General features: G+C 41.2%; 1 protein-coding gene across 1 annotated transcript in view; it reads right to left on the minus strand.

The window, feature by feature from the left end:
* Nucleotides 1–9,793: 9,793 nt before the first annotated feature.
* LOC115577981 (complement C1q-like protein 2) overlaps nucleotides 9,794–15,598 on the minus strand; it is a 57,496-nt gene continuing 51,691 nt past the window's right edge. Inside the window, exon 4 of the mRNA XM_030410847.1 lies at nucleotides 9,794–10,297. Within this exon, the coding sequence (XP_030266707.1) occupies nucleotides 10,014–10,297 (284 nt within the window). The 3' untranslated portion in view covers nucleotides 9,794–10,013. The remainder of the gene's footprint in view (nucleotides 10,298–15,598) is intronic.

The raw sequence follows: 15,598 nt of genomic DNA on the forward strand, positions 1-15,598 counted from the left end.
TAGCCAACATTGACGATGAAATACACCACCACCTCAGCTGTGCCAGTGGGGCTTTTTCAAGGTTAAGGAAATAGGATTTTCGAGAACCGCGACCTTCTGGCAAAGACCAAAATCCTGGTCTACAAAGCCATAATGCTACCCACTCTACTGTATGGATCAGAGGCCTGGACCACATACAGTAGGCACTTAAAGGCGCTAGAGGCACATGCCAGAGATGCCTCTGGAAAATCCTCAGGATCAGCTGGGAGGATAGGCACACCAACACCAGCGTCCTGGAGAAGGCTGGCATCCCCACCATCACTGCTACTATCGCTCAACACCAGCTCAGATGGACCGGTCACGTTGTCTGTATGCCTGACTTTCGCCTTCCAAAACAAGTCCTCTACTCCCAGCTTGCTGAAGGAAAACGTGACCCAGGAGGCCAAAAGAAGAGGTATAAGGTCAACATCAAAACAAACATCAAAAACGTTCCACATAGACCTTAAGACATGGGAGGACATGACAAAAATAGGGTGACATGGAGAAACCTTGTCCATGAGGGTGCTGCACTATATAATGAAGATTTCCACCACGCTGTAGAACACAAACGCAGACTCAAAAAGGAGAGAGCATCCACCAAACAGGCCCAGCCCAAACCCACCACCACTTTCACCTGCCCACACTGCACAAGAATAATCGGGTCCAGGATCGTTCTCTATGCTCATCTGGAGACCCAGAAGGACCAAGAAGGAGGACAGTCATACTCGACTACGAGTGACCGCCGATGATGATGATGGTGTGTGTGTGTGCGTGCGTGTGTGGATGAGCAGAAACAACCCTCACCTGCATTTTCTCTCTCCAGCTGGTCAATCCTGGACTTGCTGAGAAGTTCACTTCACTGCTGCTCAGTCTGGTCTGCAGGTCTGGAGTTAATGTAATTACAGTGAATCACAGAACAGAGCAGACATCAAAATATCAAACTGTTAACATGCACAACACATTATTTACAGTATCTTGACCCATATCTTCTATGTACGTCTGAACCAGTGCTAAAACTATTGTTTCGTTCATGATCAGAACATATACTGACAATATACGTAATTTTCCATGCTGTCCAAAACAACAAATGTGACTGTTACAGAAATATTCACAAAAAACATTTCTCATCCAAAGGTGTTAAGGTGTTCTTTAGGCAACATAAACTGTTCTTAATTTGAGTGAAGGTTGTCAGTGTGATACCTGCATTCTCTTTTTCAGGTCACTTGTTTTGCTCTCGGAGGACGTCAGTCTGCTTTCCAAAGATAACAGTTCTGTGGCTTGGACTGAAAAACAGAAAGTTAGATTTTTGTTTGTGAATGCATAAATTCATTAATTACTAACAATACAAAAGCGAACATCAATGAGCTCTGTTATATTTTTAATTCAGTGACACTTTCATTCATGTTGACTTTTGAAGCTTTATTGTTGGAGCTCACAATACGTTTTTAGTACACTGACACACTTCAGTGGAACATGATCATCACTGAACAGGAAAAGTAATCAGTCTGTACCTGAATTCTCTCTCTGCAGCAGCTCCATGTGAACCTTTTGCTCCACCACCATGTCTCTCAGTGCCCTCAGCTCCGTCCAGATGTCACAGGTGGTTTGCTTTGTGGTCTGCTCGGTCGATTCCTCAGCTGCATGTTTTGGATCTGTGTTCTGGTTGATCTCAGCCACCTCACCGAGGCCTCCAGCCTCCCCCTGAGCCCCTGATCCACACAGACTGAGCAGCAACAACAGCAAACCAACAACAACCCTCATCGTCTCCACAAAGGTACAGTGGTAGAGTGGGTCTGTCTTATATCGTCTCCAAACTTCAGCGCTGAACGAATGGGAAAAAAACAACAGTCCTTTTAAACACTCAATGGCACAACGTCTAAAGTCCATGGCACAAGTGTTTTTAGGGCGTGTAGATAATTACAGTATGGGTATGCTGATAACATCAACTATCCAGTTAACAATTATTGTTTTACTGCACATGTTGTAGGCTGTTTCGTAGCCTCACTGCAGGCTGCTCTACATGTTGGGTTAAATGTTTGTCAGAATTTCAAACCAGAATCAGAAGCAACTGCAGGTGATGAAGAGCAAAGTGTTCATTCTCATTTGTAAGAGCCAGCGTGCATCATGCATGAAGTGCACCAGCTTAACTCTATCGGTCATCGGTCAGGACTTATTGTTAATTAATCTTCATCTACTTGTGCGAGCTGTAAATTAAACACAGTTCAGATTCATATTGTCCAGTTGTTTGGAATAAGGCAGCAACCCTCCAGATAAATCCTGAGCTCCATCAGAGCTGTCTCAAAGTTTTATTTAAGAAGCTAAAATTTTGATTCTGTTTCCTCTGGAGAGTTTCCTCTGTCCTGTCAAGTTTATAACTACAGTTTTTCCTTTTGCTCCTTATATGTGCCATGATATTTGCTGCTGTGAAGTTACTGCATGCATGAAACGTCTAAAATAACTAAAAGCAGCCTCTCTGATCATTAAAGCAGGGTGTACATGTGTTGCCAACCTGCCTATGTAGGTTCATGTTAATAATTGAATGATGCACCTTTAAAAAGCAGGAAAAATACTGCACCATTGACTTATAGACAGGTTTTTCACTTTCTGCTGCCTGACCACACCTCATACTACATTTGCTACTTTCACAACGTGGGCGCTGGCTGTAAAAATGACAACTGCATCAGTCAGAGTCCAGTTTGTCCAGTTTGTGTCGGTGTTAGATCGGCCACAAGTGCTTTTGTTCATGACAATTTTGACTCAACACTGTAAACACAAAAATGTAATTGGATCTATGGATCTTTTCCTAATAACTTAACATAATGTTGATATACAAGTTGTAAACACAAAGTTCACAACACTTAAAATTTGAAGTTCTTATTTTCAGAACCTATAAATAAAAGTTCATCTGACTTCAAGTCTTTTTGACGGAAAATGATGAAATGATGAATATACTGCTCAGAGCTCAATCAGCCTATTAAAGAAACATGATTAGCATGTTATCATACTTCCCAGCATGCATTGTTTAAGAGTTCTCCTGAGACCCTCTTTTCATAGTTTGAAGAAAGCATATGTGATGACAACTTGCTGTGTGCCTGTAATAGGCGACATCTTGTGATGAATCATGGTTGTTTACTTGGACCGTAATGAAAAGATTGTTGTCCATGATGAAGGTTAGAACTGGATTCAGTACCTCGGCCCTCCTGTTGACCTGGACCTCAGTTCTTTAAGCTGATACAAATAAGTGGATTTCTCAGTGAAGGTCTCAGATGATTCGATGAAATCTCTGTGCTGGTGAGAAAACTAAAATTGGGTCGTAGAACATTTAAACTGTAGTGTGTCAACACTGTGTTTATTAATACACACATAGAGACAAACACTCACAGACACACACTGATCCTGATGCTGAGGCCTTCTAGTGTGACTGAGGGTTATCTGATTAAATTCAGTGAGTGAGTTCAACTTTTTCTTCACTCTGTCTCACTTGTATCTCATTATCTCTGATGTATTAGGCTAATAAATGAATATAGATACTGTCCTCTGTTTGAACATTGTGATTGTCTTTCACATCCCAGTAATGATTTTGTTTTTGTCTCGTACATTATTTAAAGCCCAGAGAAAGTTAAAATCTGTTCTCTGGAGCCCTCTGGTGGTTCCCTGAATACTTCAACTCAGTTTGGACGATACAAAGATCCTTCAGACTGCTGAACTGTGGTCAGGGGTCAAAGGTCAGGGGTCAGATATTCATACATTCAACTTTGAGTGACTCAGGGTTTTGATTTTCGACTGCTAGTTCTACTTTGCTTTCAGTAGTTTTATTTTGTTTTGCCTACTTTGGACATTATTATTTACAATTCTTGTATTTGTGGTTGTTTTGACATAAACTCTCATAAGTGTTGAACACATTGTGCACTTGCATCACTCAGTTACTAGAACCAACTTCCACTGTGTTTATTTTGATGCAGATCTTCAACCAAATACAGTATTTTCACAATGTATGTTGATATGTACCAACAGTTGATTGGAAGTGTTCAGGCCACACACCCTCTCAGGTCTGTTCAAACTCTTTGATGCAGTACAAATCTTTCACCACCAGAGGGCGGTATTACTCTGATATACAGAGAGAGTCAGCTGCAGTAAATCACACAGACTTTGTAGTAACTTCATGTTGTGTTGAAGTAAAAATGAAGGGTCATCTAATTCATTTTAATAAGGAGGCCTGAGATGCAAAAGGTCAGAATGAGACTCATGTAGTGAATCTATAAAACTCATCTCAGGCTTCACAGCCAACAGTCAGTGATAACAAACAGAATCCAAACACTTGAATGCAACTTTGATTTATTTGAATGTTGTTTTCATGTGACGACACAAAAGTGAAGTCAGATTGAGAATCAAATGATTTGATACATGCAGTGAATGTACAGAAAGTTGTCCTGGAGGCAGCAGTGCTGAGATATATCAGCATTTTATAAAGATTCACAGTTCAGCCAATAACAACAGGGTTTGTGACAAATCAGTCACACAGCAGCCTGAACAACATCCTCACAGTGTGAAGAGAAGGGAGCCACTGAAGGTGCTGTAATTATCACTGTTGTCATAGATAGAATGGCCTGATGGGAGAACCAGGTGAATTTCATCTCCTGCTGTCAGCTCCAACACCAGAGAGTTAGTGAAATACTCAGGAAAATAATCGTTGTTGTTATGCTCCCAATTATGCATAATCCTTTGGTTGTTCTTGTACACTCGTACACCTATATGACCAGCAGAGCAGCCAAACACAGTGAACTGGAGATAGTAGACACCTTTGACTGGTGCTGTGAAGAAACCTACAGAGTGAGAGCAGAAAATGAAAAACAGGAACAACTGATGTATGTAAAATGTCCACATGTGAGCTGCAGTATGTTACCTGTAGATGGATTGTAAGCATTGCCAATGTTGGTGAAGACCTTGCTGTATTTCAGTGTGATGTCTGTGTTGTATGGTCCAAGTTGTCCTGCATCAGTCAGAGCTGTGTAGAAGGCCACCTTTGGTTTCTCTGATGACAAGAAGGAGAGCATTTAATGTAACGATTTAACTTAATGTTGGCAATGTGGCACTGTGTGTGTGTGTGTGTGTGTGTGTGTGTGTGTGTAGATGAGTAGATACAACCCTCACCTGCATTTTCTCTCTCCAGCTGGTCAATCCTGGACTCACTGCTGCTCAGTCTGGTCTGCAGGTCTGGAGTTAATGTAATGACAGTGAATCACAGAACAGATCAACACATCGTTAAAAGTAACTTTGACTCTCCTGCCTTCTGTTAAACTAGCACTCAGAAAGCTGTGCAAAACTATTGTAAAGGTCCATCACAAGGTTAAATCATGATGTGACTAAAAGAGACTGGAACAAAAATTGCATTCAGTGAAACACATGTAATTCTTAACAAAGTTTACAATAATATCATAGACAATAACAAACCATGAAAGTTATAAAACCTTCATGTTCGTCAGTCACAGACCTGCATTCTGTTTTTCTAGGTCACTTGTTTTGCTCTCGCTTGCCGCCAGTCTAGTTTCCAAAGATGTCAGTTCTGTGGCTTGTACTGAAAAATAGTTCAGAGTTCAGTGCCGGTCCTGAGTAATTTGGTGCCCTAGGCAAAATCGTAGGCGGCGCACCCTTGTATCGCGGTCAATTTTCATAAACTCACACAGAAACTGCATGTATATATTCAAGATTTTATTTCTTTCAATTCAAAAATATCCCACCAAATAAAAACTGAGGAAAAACACAAGTGATAAAAATACAGTATAAATAAGGCATTGTGCAAACATTTTATCTCTCAGCCTCAGCAAGTGCCATCTCTCTATTGCTTATCTATTGTCAGCCACTTTGCAGAACGACCTCCAACTCCTTCTATGTATCCATGTTGGTATTGTGCTCCTGGCTATCCTCATTAACCTTCAGCAAGTGGCTTGCGTTGCTCCAGTCCTTTGGTCCTTCCTTATTAAATCTGTATTCTTCTGGAGAAAACATTTAGCAGTAGAAGCAGTGCAAGCTATCATTTCTGTTTGAGTATATCAGCCAGCGTCTTTTGAGTTTTTCAGCATTGACTAAGACTCTGTCACAAAAGTCATGTTGACACTCTCACATGTGTAACAGATTTTTTTCTTTTGAACTGGTCCTAAGTGAACTAGCTCTCATCTCACATTGTCGGTTAGAAGAAATGTCCAGTCAGCAGGTCTGTTGGGGCAGCCTTTAGTCCTAAGGCGGTGTAACTCTGCTGTACTGAGGTAGAGGGACAGGAGCACCTGATGCTGTGTCACTGGGCTGGTGAAATATGTTAAAAGTGCATCTGAAGAGAGAAGGGAAGTATATGTGACCAGTGCATGTAACACTTTAAGAAAAAAAGCAAAAGAAAATCCTCCTCGAACCGGCACCTTATCGTGGATGAGGGGTTTGAGCACCCGATTGATCCTAGGAGCTATGTTGTCCGGGGCTTAATGCCCCTGGTAGGGTCTCCCAAGGCAAACAGGTCCTAGGAGACGGGTCAGACTAAGATCGGTTCACAAGCCACTAATGAAAGGAAAAACACCAAGGACGTTCACGTCGCCCGGATTGGTGTCACCGGGGCCCCACCCTGGAGCCAGGCCTGGGGTTGGGGCTCGCACGTGAGAGCCTGGTGGCCGGGTCTTTGCCCACGGGACCCGGCCGGGCGCAGCCCGAAAAAGCGACGGGAGCCCGCCCTCCCATGGGCTCACCACTCGCGGGAGGGTTCAGAAGGGGCCGGTGCAGTGGGATATGGGTGGCAGTCGTGGGCCCCGGTGACCCAATCCCCGGATGGTTACTCTAGCCATGGGGACATGGAATGTCACCTCGCTGGGGGGGAAAGAGCCTGAGCTGGTGTGGGAGGTTGAGTGGTACCGGCTAGAAATAGTCGGGCTCACCTCCACGCACAGTCTGGGCTCTGGAACCCAACTCCTTGAGAGAGGCTGGACTCTCTTCTACTCTGGAGTTGCCCGCGGTGAGAGGCGGCGAGCTGGTGTGGGCTTGTGTATAGCTCCTCAGCTTAGCCGCCATGTGTTGGAGTTTTCCCCAGTGAACGAGAGGGTTGCTTCCCTGTGCCTTCGGGTCAGGGATAGGACTCTCACCTTTGTCTCGGCTTATGGGCTGAACAGCGGTGCAGAGTACCCAGCCTTCTTGGAGTCCCTGGGAGGGGTACTGGGGAGTGCTCCAACCGAAGGATTCCGTCGTTCTACTGGGGGACTTCAACACCCATGTGGGCAGCGACATCGTTACCTGGAGGGGTGTGATTGGGAGGAACGGCCTCCCTGATCTGAACCCGAGTAGTATTTTGTTACTGGACTTCTGTGCTAGTCACAGTTTGTCCATAACAAACACCATGTTCAAGCATAAGGGTGTCCATGTGTGCACGTGGCACCAGGAGACCCTAGGCCGAGGTCTATGATCGACTTTGTGGTTGTGTCATCTGACCTCCGGCCGTATGTCTTGGACACTCGGGTGAAGAGAGGGGCTGAGCTGTTAACTGATCACCACCTGGTGGTAAGTTGGATCCGCTGGCAGGGGAGGAAGCTGGACAGACCTGGCAGACCCAAACGTATTGTGAGGGTCTGTTGGAAACATCTGGCGGAACCCTCTGTCAGGGAGATCTTTCACTCCAATCATTGAATCATTAATCAATGTTCTGTTTTCATGTACTTGTTCAAACTGTAAATTAAACACGTTTAGATTCATATAGTCCAGTTGTTTGGAATAAGGCAGCAACCCTCCAGATAAATCCTGAGCTCCATCAGAGCTGTCTCAAAGTTTTATCTAAGAAGCTGAAAGTTTGATTCTGTTTTCTTTGGAGATTTTCCTCTGTCCTGTCAAGTTTATAACTACAGTTTTTCCTTTTGCTGTTTAAATATGTGCATAGAAACGTCTAAAATAACTGAAAGCAGCCTCTCTGATCATTAAAGCAGGGTGTACATGTGGTGCCAACCCGCCTATGTAGGTTCATGTCAATATCTGAATGTTGAACCTTTTAAAAAGCAGGAAAAATAGTGCACCAATGACTTATAGACATGTTTTTCACTTCCTGCTGCCTGACCGTACCTCATAGTACATTTGCGACTTGCACAATGTAGACGCTGGTTGTGAAAATGACAACTGCATCAGTCAGAGTCCAGTTTGTCCAGTTTGTGCCGGTGTTAGATCGGCCACAAGTGTTTTTGTTCATGACAATTTTGACTCAACACTGTAAACAAAAAAATATAATTGGATCTATGGATCTTTTCCTAATAATTTAACATAATGTTAATATACAAGTTGTAAACACAAAGTTCACCACACTTAAAATTTGCAGTTTCTTTTTTCAGAACCTATAAATACAAGTTCTTCTGACTTCAAGTCTTTTTGACTTGAAACGATGAAATGATGAATATACTGCTCAGAACTCAATCAGCATTAAAGAAACATTATTAGCATGTTGTCATACTTCCCAGCATGCATTGTTTAAGAGTTCTCCTGAGATACTCTTATCATACTTTGAAGAAAGCATATGTGATGACAACTTGCTGTGTGCCTGTAATAGGCGACATTTTGTGATGAATCATGGTTGTTTACTTGGACTGTAATGAAAAGATTGTTATCCATGATGAAGGTTAGAACTGGATTCAGTACCTCGGCCCTCCTGTTGACCTGGACTTCAGTTTTTAAAGCTGATACAAATAAGTGGTTTTCTCAGTAAAGGTCTCAGATGATTTGATGAAATACTTTTGAGAAAACAAAAGTTGGGTCGTAGAACATTTAAACTGAACTGTGTGAACACTGTGTTTATTAATACACACACATGGACAAACACTCACAGACACACACTGATCCTGATGCTGAGGCCTTCTAGTGTGACTGAGGGTTATCTGATTAAATTCAGTGAGTGAGTTCAACTTTTTCTTCACTCTGTCTCACTTGTATCTCATTATCTCTGATGTATTAGGCTTATAAATTAATATAGATACTGTCCTCTGTTTAAACATTGTGACTGTCTTTTACATCCCAGCAATGATTTTGTTCATGTCTCGTACATTATTTAAAGCCCAGAGAAAGCTAATATCTGTTCTCTGGAGCCCTCTGGTGGTTCCCTGAATACTTCAACTCAGTTTGGACGATACAAAGATCCTTCAGACTGCTGAACTGTGGTCAGGGGTCAAAGGTCAGGGGTCAGATATTCTTACATTCAACTTTGAGTGACTCAGGGTTTTGATTTTCGATTGCTAATTCTACTTTACTTTTAGTAGTTTTATTTTGTTTTGCCTACTTTGGACATTATTATTTAGAATTCTTGTATTTGTGGTTGTTTTAACATAAACTCTCATAAGTGTTGAACACATTGTGCACTTGCATCACCCAGTCACTCGAACTAACTTCCACTGTGTTTATTTTGATGCAGATCTTCAACCAAATACAGTATTTTCACAATGTATGTTGATATGTACCAACAGTTCATTGGAAGTGTTCAGGCCACACACCCTCTCAGGTCTGTTCAAACTCTTTGATGCAGTACAAATCTTTCACCACCAGAGGGCGGTATTACTCTGATATACAGAGAGAGTCAGCTGCAGTAAATCACACAGACTTTGTAGTAACTTCATGTTGTATTGAAGTAAAAATGGAGGGTCATCTAATCTATTTTGAATAAGGAGGCCTGAGATGCAAAAGGTCAGAATGAGACTCATGTAGTGAATCTATAAAACTCATCTCAGGCTTCACAGCCAACAGTCAATGATAACAAACAGAATCCAAACACTTGAATGCAACTTTGATTTATTTAAAATTGTTTTCATGTGACGACACAAAAGTGAAGTCAGATTGAGAATCACATTATTTGATTCATGCAGTGAATGTACAGAAAGTTGTCCTGGAGGCAGCAGTGCTGAGATATATCAGCATTTTATAAAGATTCACAGTTCAGCCAATAACAACAGGGTTTGTGACAAATCAGTCACACAGCAGCCTGAACAACATCCTCACAGTGTGAAGAGAAGGGAGCCACTGAAGGTGCTGTAATTATCATTGCTGTCATGGATAGTCCAGCTTGATGGGAGAACCAGGTGAATTTCATCTCCTGCTGTCAGCTCCAACACCAGAGACTTAGTGAAATACTCAGGAACATTATTGTTGTCGTTCCTCTCCCAATTAGCCATAATCCTTTGGTTGTTCTTGTACACATGTACACCTATATTACCAGCATGGTAACCAAACACAGTTAACTGGAGATTGTAGACACCTTTGACTGGTGCTGTGAAGAAACCTACAGAGTGAGAGCAGAAAATGAAAAACAGGAACAACTGATGTATGTAAAATGTCCACATGTGAGCTGCAGTATGTTACCTGTAGATGGATTGTAAGCATTGCCAATGTTGGTGAAGACCTTGCTGTATTTCAGTGTGATGTCTGTGTTGTATGGTCCAAGAGTTCCTGCATCAGTCAGAGCTGTGTAGAAGGCCACCTTTGGTTTCTCTGATGACATGAAAACAATATCTGTAAATAAGTAATGTGTGTGTGTGTGTGTGTGTGTGTGTGTGTGTGTGTGTGTGTGTGTGTGTGTGTGTGTGTGAGTAGATACAACCCTCACCTGCATTTACTGTCTCCAGCTGGTCAATCCTGGACTCACTGCTGCTCAGTCTGGTCTGCAGGTCTGGAGTTAATGTAATGACAGTGAATCACAGAACAGATCAGACATCAAAATATCAAACTGTTAACATGCACAACACATTATTTACAGTATCTTGACTCATATCTTCTCTGTCTGTCTGAGTGCTAAAACTATTGTTTCATTCATGATCAGAACATATACTGACAAAATAAGTAAGTTTTCATGCTGTCCAAAACAACAAATGTGATTGTTACACAAATTATTCACAAAAATTATTTCTCATCCAACACCTGTGTAGTTAAGGTGTTCTTTAGGCAACATAAACTGTTCTTAATTTGAGGTGAAGGTTGTCAGTGTGATACCTGCATTCTCTTTTTCTAGGTCACTTGTTTTGCTCTCGGAGGACGTCAGTCTGCTTTCCAAAGATACCAGTTCTGTGGCTTGGACTGAAAAACAAAGGAAGGTTTTAAAAATACGAAAAGAAATTAAAAACATATCGCTGTTGTATTTGTCATTATTAGATTAAGTAAGTAATTTTGATTTTTGTTTGTGAATGCGTGAATTAATTTCTTGAGTTCTGTTATATTTTTCATTCAGTGAAAGTTAGATCCATGTTGATTTCTGAAGGTTTATTGTTGGAGCTCACAAGAAGTTTATTAGTGTACTGACACACTTCAGTCAAACTCTTCAAGGAAAACATGATCATCACTGAACAGGAAAAGTAATCAGTCTGTACCTGAATTCTCTCTCTGCAGCAGCTCCATGTCAACCCTTTGCTCCACCACCATGTCTCTCAGTGCCCTCAGCTCCGTCCAGATGTCACAGGTGGTTTGCTTTGTGGTCTGCTCGGTCGATTCCTCAGCTGCATCTTTTGGATCTGTGTTCTGGTTGATCTCAGCCACCTCACCGAGGCCTCCAGCCTCCCCCTGAGCCCCTGATCCACACAGACCGAGCAGCAACAACAGCAAACCAACGACAACCCTCATCGTCTCCACAAAGGTACAGTGGTAGAGTGGGTCTGTCTTATATCGTCTCCAAACTTCAGCTGGCTGAATTGATGGGAAAACAACAATGGTCCAATTTTTAAAGAAATGATGGCGCAACATCTAAAGTCCATGAAACAAGTGTTTTTAGGGCCTGTAAATAATTACAGTATGGGTACAGAATGCTGATCACATGACCTATCCAATGGATAATTATTGCATCATTGCACATGTTGTAGGCTGTTTCTTAGCCTCACTGCAGGCTGCTCTACTTGTTGGGTTAAATGTTTGTCAGAATTTCAAACCAGAATCAGAAGCAACTGCAGGTGATGAAGAGCAAAGTGTTCATCCTCATTGTAAGAGCCAGTATGCATCATGCATGAGGTGCAACAGCTTAACTCCATCGATCATTAATCAATGTTCTGTTATCATTTACTTGTCCAAACTGTAAAATAAACACAGTTCAGATTCATATAGTCCAGTTGTTTGGAATAAGGCAGCAACCCTCCAGATAAATCCTGAGCTCCATCAGAGCTGTCTCAAGGTTTTATTTAAGAAGCTGAAAGTTTGATTCTGTGTCCTCTGGAGAGTTTCCTCTGTCCTGTCAAGTTTATAACTACAGTTTTTCCTTTTGCTGTTTAAATGTGCCATGATATTTGCGGCTGTGAAGTTACTGCGTGCATGGAACATCTAAAATAACTGAAAGCAGCCTCTCTGATCATTAAAGCAGGGTGTACATGTGGTGCCAACCTGCCTATGTAGGTTCATGTTAATATCTAAATGATGCACCTTTGAAAAAGCAGGAAAAATAGTGCACTACTGACTCATAGACATGTTTTGCACTTTCTGCTGCCTGACCACACCTCATACTACATTTGCTACTTTCACAACGTGGGCGCTGGCTGTAAAAATGACAACTGCATCAGTCAGAGTCCAGTTTGTCCAGTTTGTGTCGGTGTTAGATCGGCCACAAGTGCTTTTGTTCATGACAATTTTGACTCAACACTGTAAACACAAAAATGTAATTGGATCTATGGATCTTTTCCTAATAACTTAACATAATGTTGATATACAAGTTGTAAACACAAAGTTCACAACACTTAAAATTTGAAGTTCTTATTTTCAGAACCTGTAAATGAAAGTTCATCTGACTTCAAGTCTTTTTGACTTGAAACGATGAAATGATGAATATACTGCTCAGAACTCAATCAGCCTATTAAAGAAACATAATTAGCATGTTATCATACTTCCCAGCATGCATTGTTTAAGAGTTCTCCTGAGACCCTCTTTTCATGGTTTGAAGAAAGCAAATGTGATGACAACTTGCTGTGTGCCTGTAATAGGCGACATCTTGTGATGAATCATGGTTGTTTACTTGGACCGTAATGAAAAGATTGTTATCCATGATGAAGGTTAGAACTGGATTCAGTACCTCGGCCCTCCTGTTGACCTGGACCTCAGTTTTTTAAGCTGATACAAATAAGTGGATTTCTCAGTGAAGGTCTCAGATGATTCGATGAAATATCTGTGCTGGTGAGAAAACTAAAATTGGGTCATAGAACATTTAAACTGTACTGTGTCAACACTGTGTTTATTAATACACACACATAGACAAACACTCACAGACACACACTGATCCTGATGCTGAGGCCTTCTAGTGTGACTGAGGGTTATCTGATTAAACTCAGTGAGTGAGTTCAACTTTTTCTCCACTCTGTCTCACTTGTATCTCATTATCTCTGATGTATTAGGCTTATACATTAATATAGATACTGTCCTCTGTTTGAACATTGTGATTGTTTTTTACATCCCAGTAATGATTTTGTTTTTGTCTCGTACATTATTTAAAGCTCAGAGAAAGTTAATATCTGTTCTCTGGAGCCCTCTGGTGGTTCCCTGAATACTTCAACTCAGTTTGGATGATACAAAGATTCTTCAGACTGCTGATTCACTAGCAAGGACCACACCGTCAACGAGATGCGTTTAAGGATTTATTAGTGACAAAGGAAAACGAAATGTCGAAGATCTTGGTTCTTTTGAGTTCTTCGAATGCGTTGTGGGGATTCTTGTAGAGAATCCGCCGCCGCTCCCGGGCAGCGACGGACCCCCTCATGGATCTACGAAGGAGAGGAAAGAAAGAAGGAACAGGGAGAGATGAATGGGGTGGGGGGAGGGGCGCAGAATACGAGAGCGAAGCAGAGGAGAGGGTCAGGTGGTTATTCATAGAAATGCGGAAGTTGGCGCTGTTGAGGTGTGGTCCTGCTCCTGAAACTTCGCCAATTAAGCTTCAAACTGTGGTCAGGGGTCAGATATTCATACATTCAACTTTGAGTGACTCAGATTTGTTGATGTTTTTTTCTCTATTTGAGATATATTTTTATTTTTACATTTAATAATCAAATATGAAAATGAAGGGTAATCTGAATCATTTTGAATAAAGAACGGCTGAAATGAGACTCATGTAGTGAATCAATGAAACCTCTCTCAGGCTTTACAGCCTACAGTCACTGAGAACAGACAGAAACACTTGAATGCAACTTTGATTTATTTGAATGTTGTTTTCATGTGACGACACAAAAGTGAAGTCAGATTGAGAATCACATTATTTGATACATGCAGTGAATGTACAGAAAGTTGTCCTGGAGGCAGCAGTGCTGAGATATATCAGCATTTTATAAAGATTCACAGTTCAGCCAATAACAACAGGGTTTGTGACAAATCAGTCACACAGCAGCCTGAACAACATCCTCACAGTGTGAAGAGAAGGGAGCCACTGAAGGTGCAGTAATTATCCCTGTTGTCATAGATAGCACGGCCTGATGGGAGAACCAGGTGAATTTCATCTCCAGCTGTCAGCTCCAACACCAGAGAGTTAGTGAAATACTCATGAACCCCATCGCCGTTGTTTTTCTCCCAATTAGCCATAATCCTTTGGTTGTTCTTGTACACTCGTACGCCAAAATAACCATCCTTGAAACCAAACACAGTGAACTGGAGATAGTAGACACCTTTGACTGGTGCTGTGAAGAAACCTACAGAGTGAGAGCAGAAAATGAAAAACAGGAACAACTGATGTATGTAAAATGTCCACATGTGAGCTGCAGTATGTTACCTGTAGATGGATTGTAAGCATTGCCAATGTTGGTGAAGACCTTGCTGTATTTCAGTGTGATGTCTGTGTTGTATGGTCCAAGAGTTCCTGCATCAGTCAGAGCTGTGTAGAAGGCCACCTTTGGTTTCTCTGATGACACGAAGAAGAAGATTTATTGTGATAATTCAACTTAATCATCCTAAGTAGGCAATGTCTGAGTGTGTGTGTGTGTGTATGTGGATGAGTAAATACAACCCTCACCTGCATTTTCTCTCTCCAGCTGGTCAATTCTGGACTTGCTGGTTAGAAGTTCACTCTCACTGCTGCTCAGTCTGGTCTGCAGGTCTGGAGTTAATGTAATGACAGTGAATCACAGAACAGAGCAGACATCAAAATATAACTGCATGTACAACAATCATGGAAAGTGACTTGACTCTCGTCTTATCTGCTCACCTCATCATACTGAGTTTAACGTTATAGCTAGAAACCATTATTCATACAGTTAAACAGTCACATTCTGTGAATTCAAATGGACTCCAATGGATTAAATACAATTAAAATGTAATTTAAACAAATACAATTAATTACACATGATCACAAATCAATGAATTATTTAAACAAAAATGAATTAAATTGAATCAACTTAATGAAAAGAATCTACTTAATTGACTCAAATAAACTCAATTAAAACGAATTATCTCAAATCTATTATGTGTCTACTATGATATTGATTAATGTAAATAATAACATTTAATCATACAACTTATTACGATTTAAAAACTAGCATTAAATAAAATATAAAACTTTACAGATATATGGGGGAAATTCGAGTGATGCACGTATAAATGCATCAATAATTATGATCGAATAGTATAATATATA

This window comes from Sparus aurata, unplaced genomic scaffold (assembly GCF_900880675.1).
Source record: "Sparus aurata unplaced genomic scaffold, fSpaAur1.1, whole genome shotgun sequence".
NCBI lineage: Eukaryota > Metazoa > Chordata > Actinopteri > Spariformes > Sparidae > Sparus > Sparus aurata.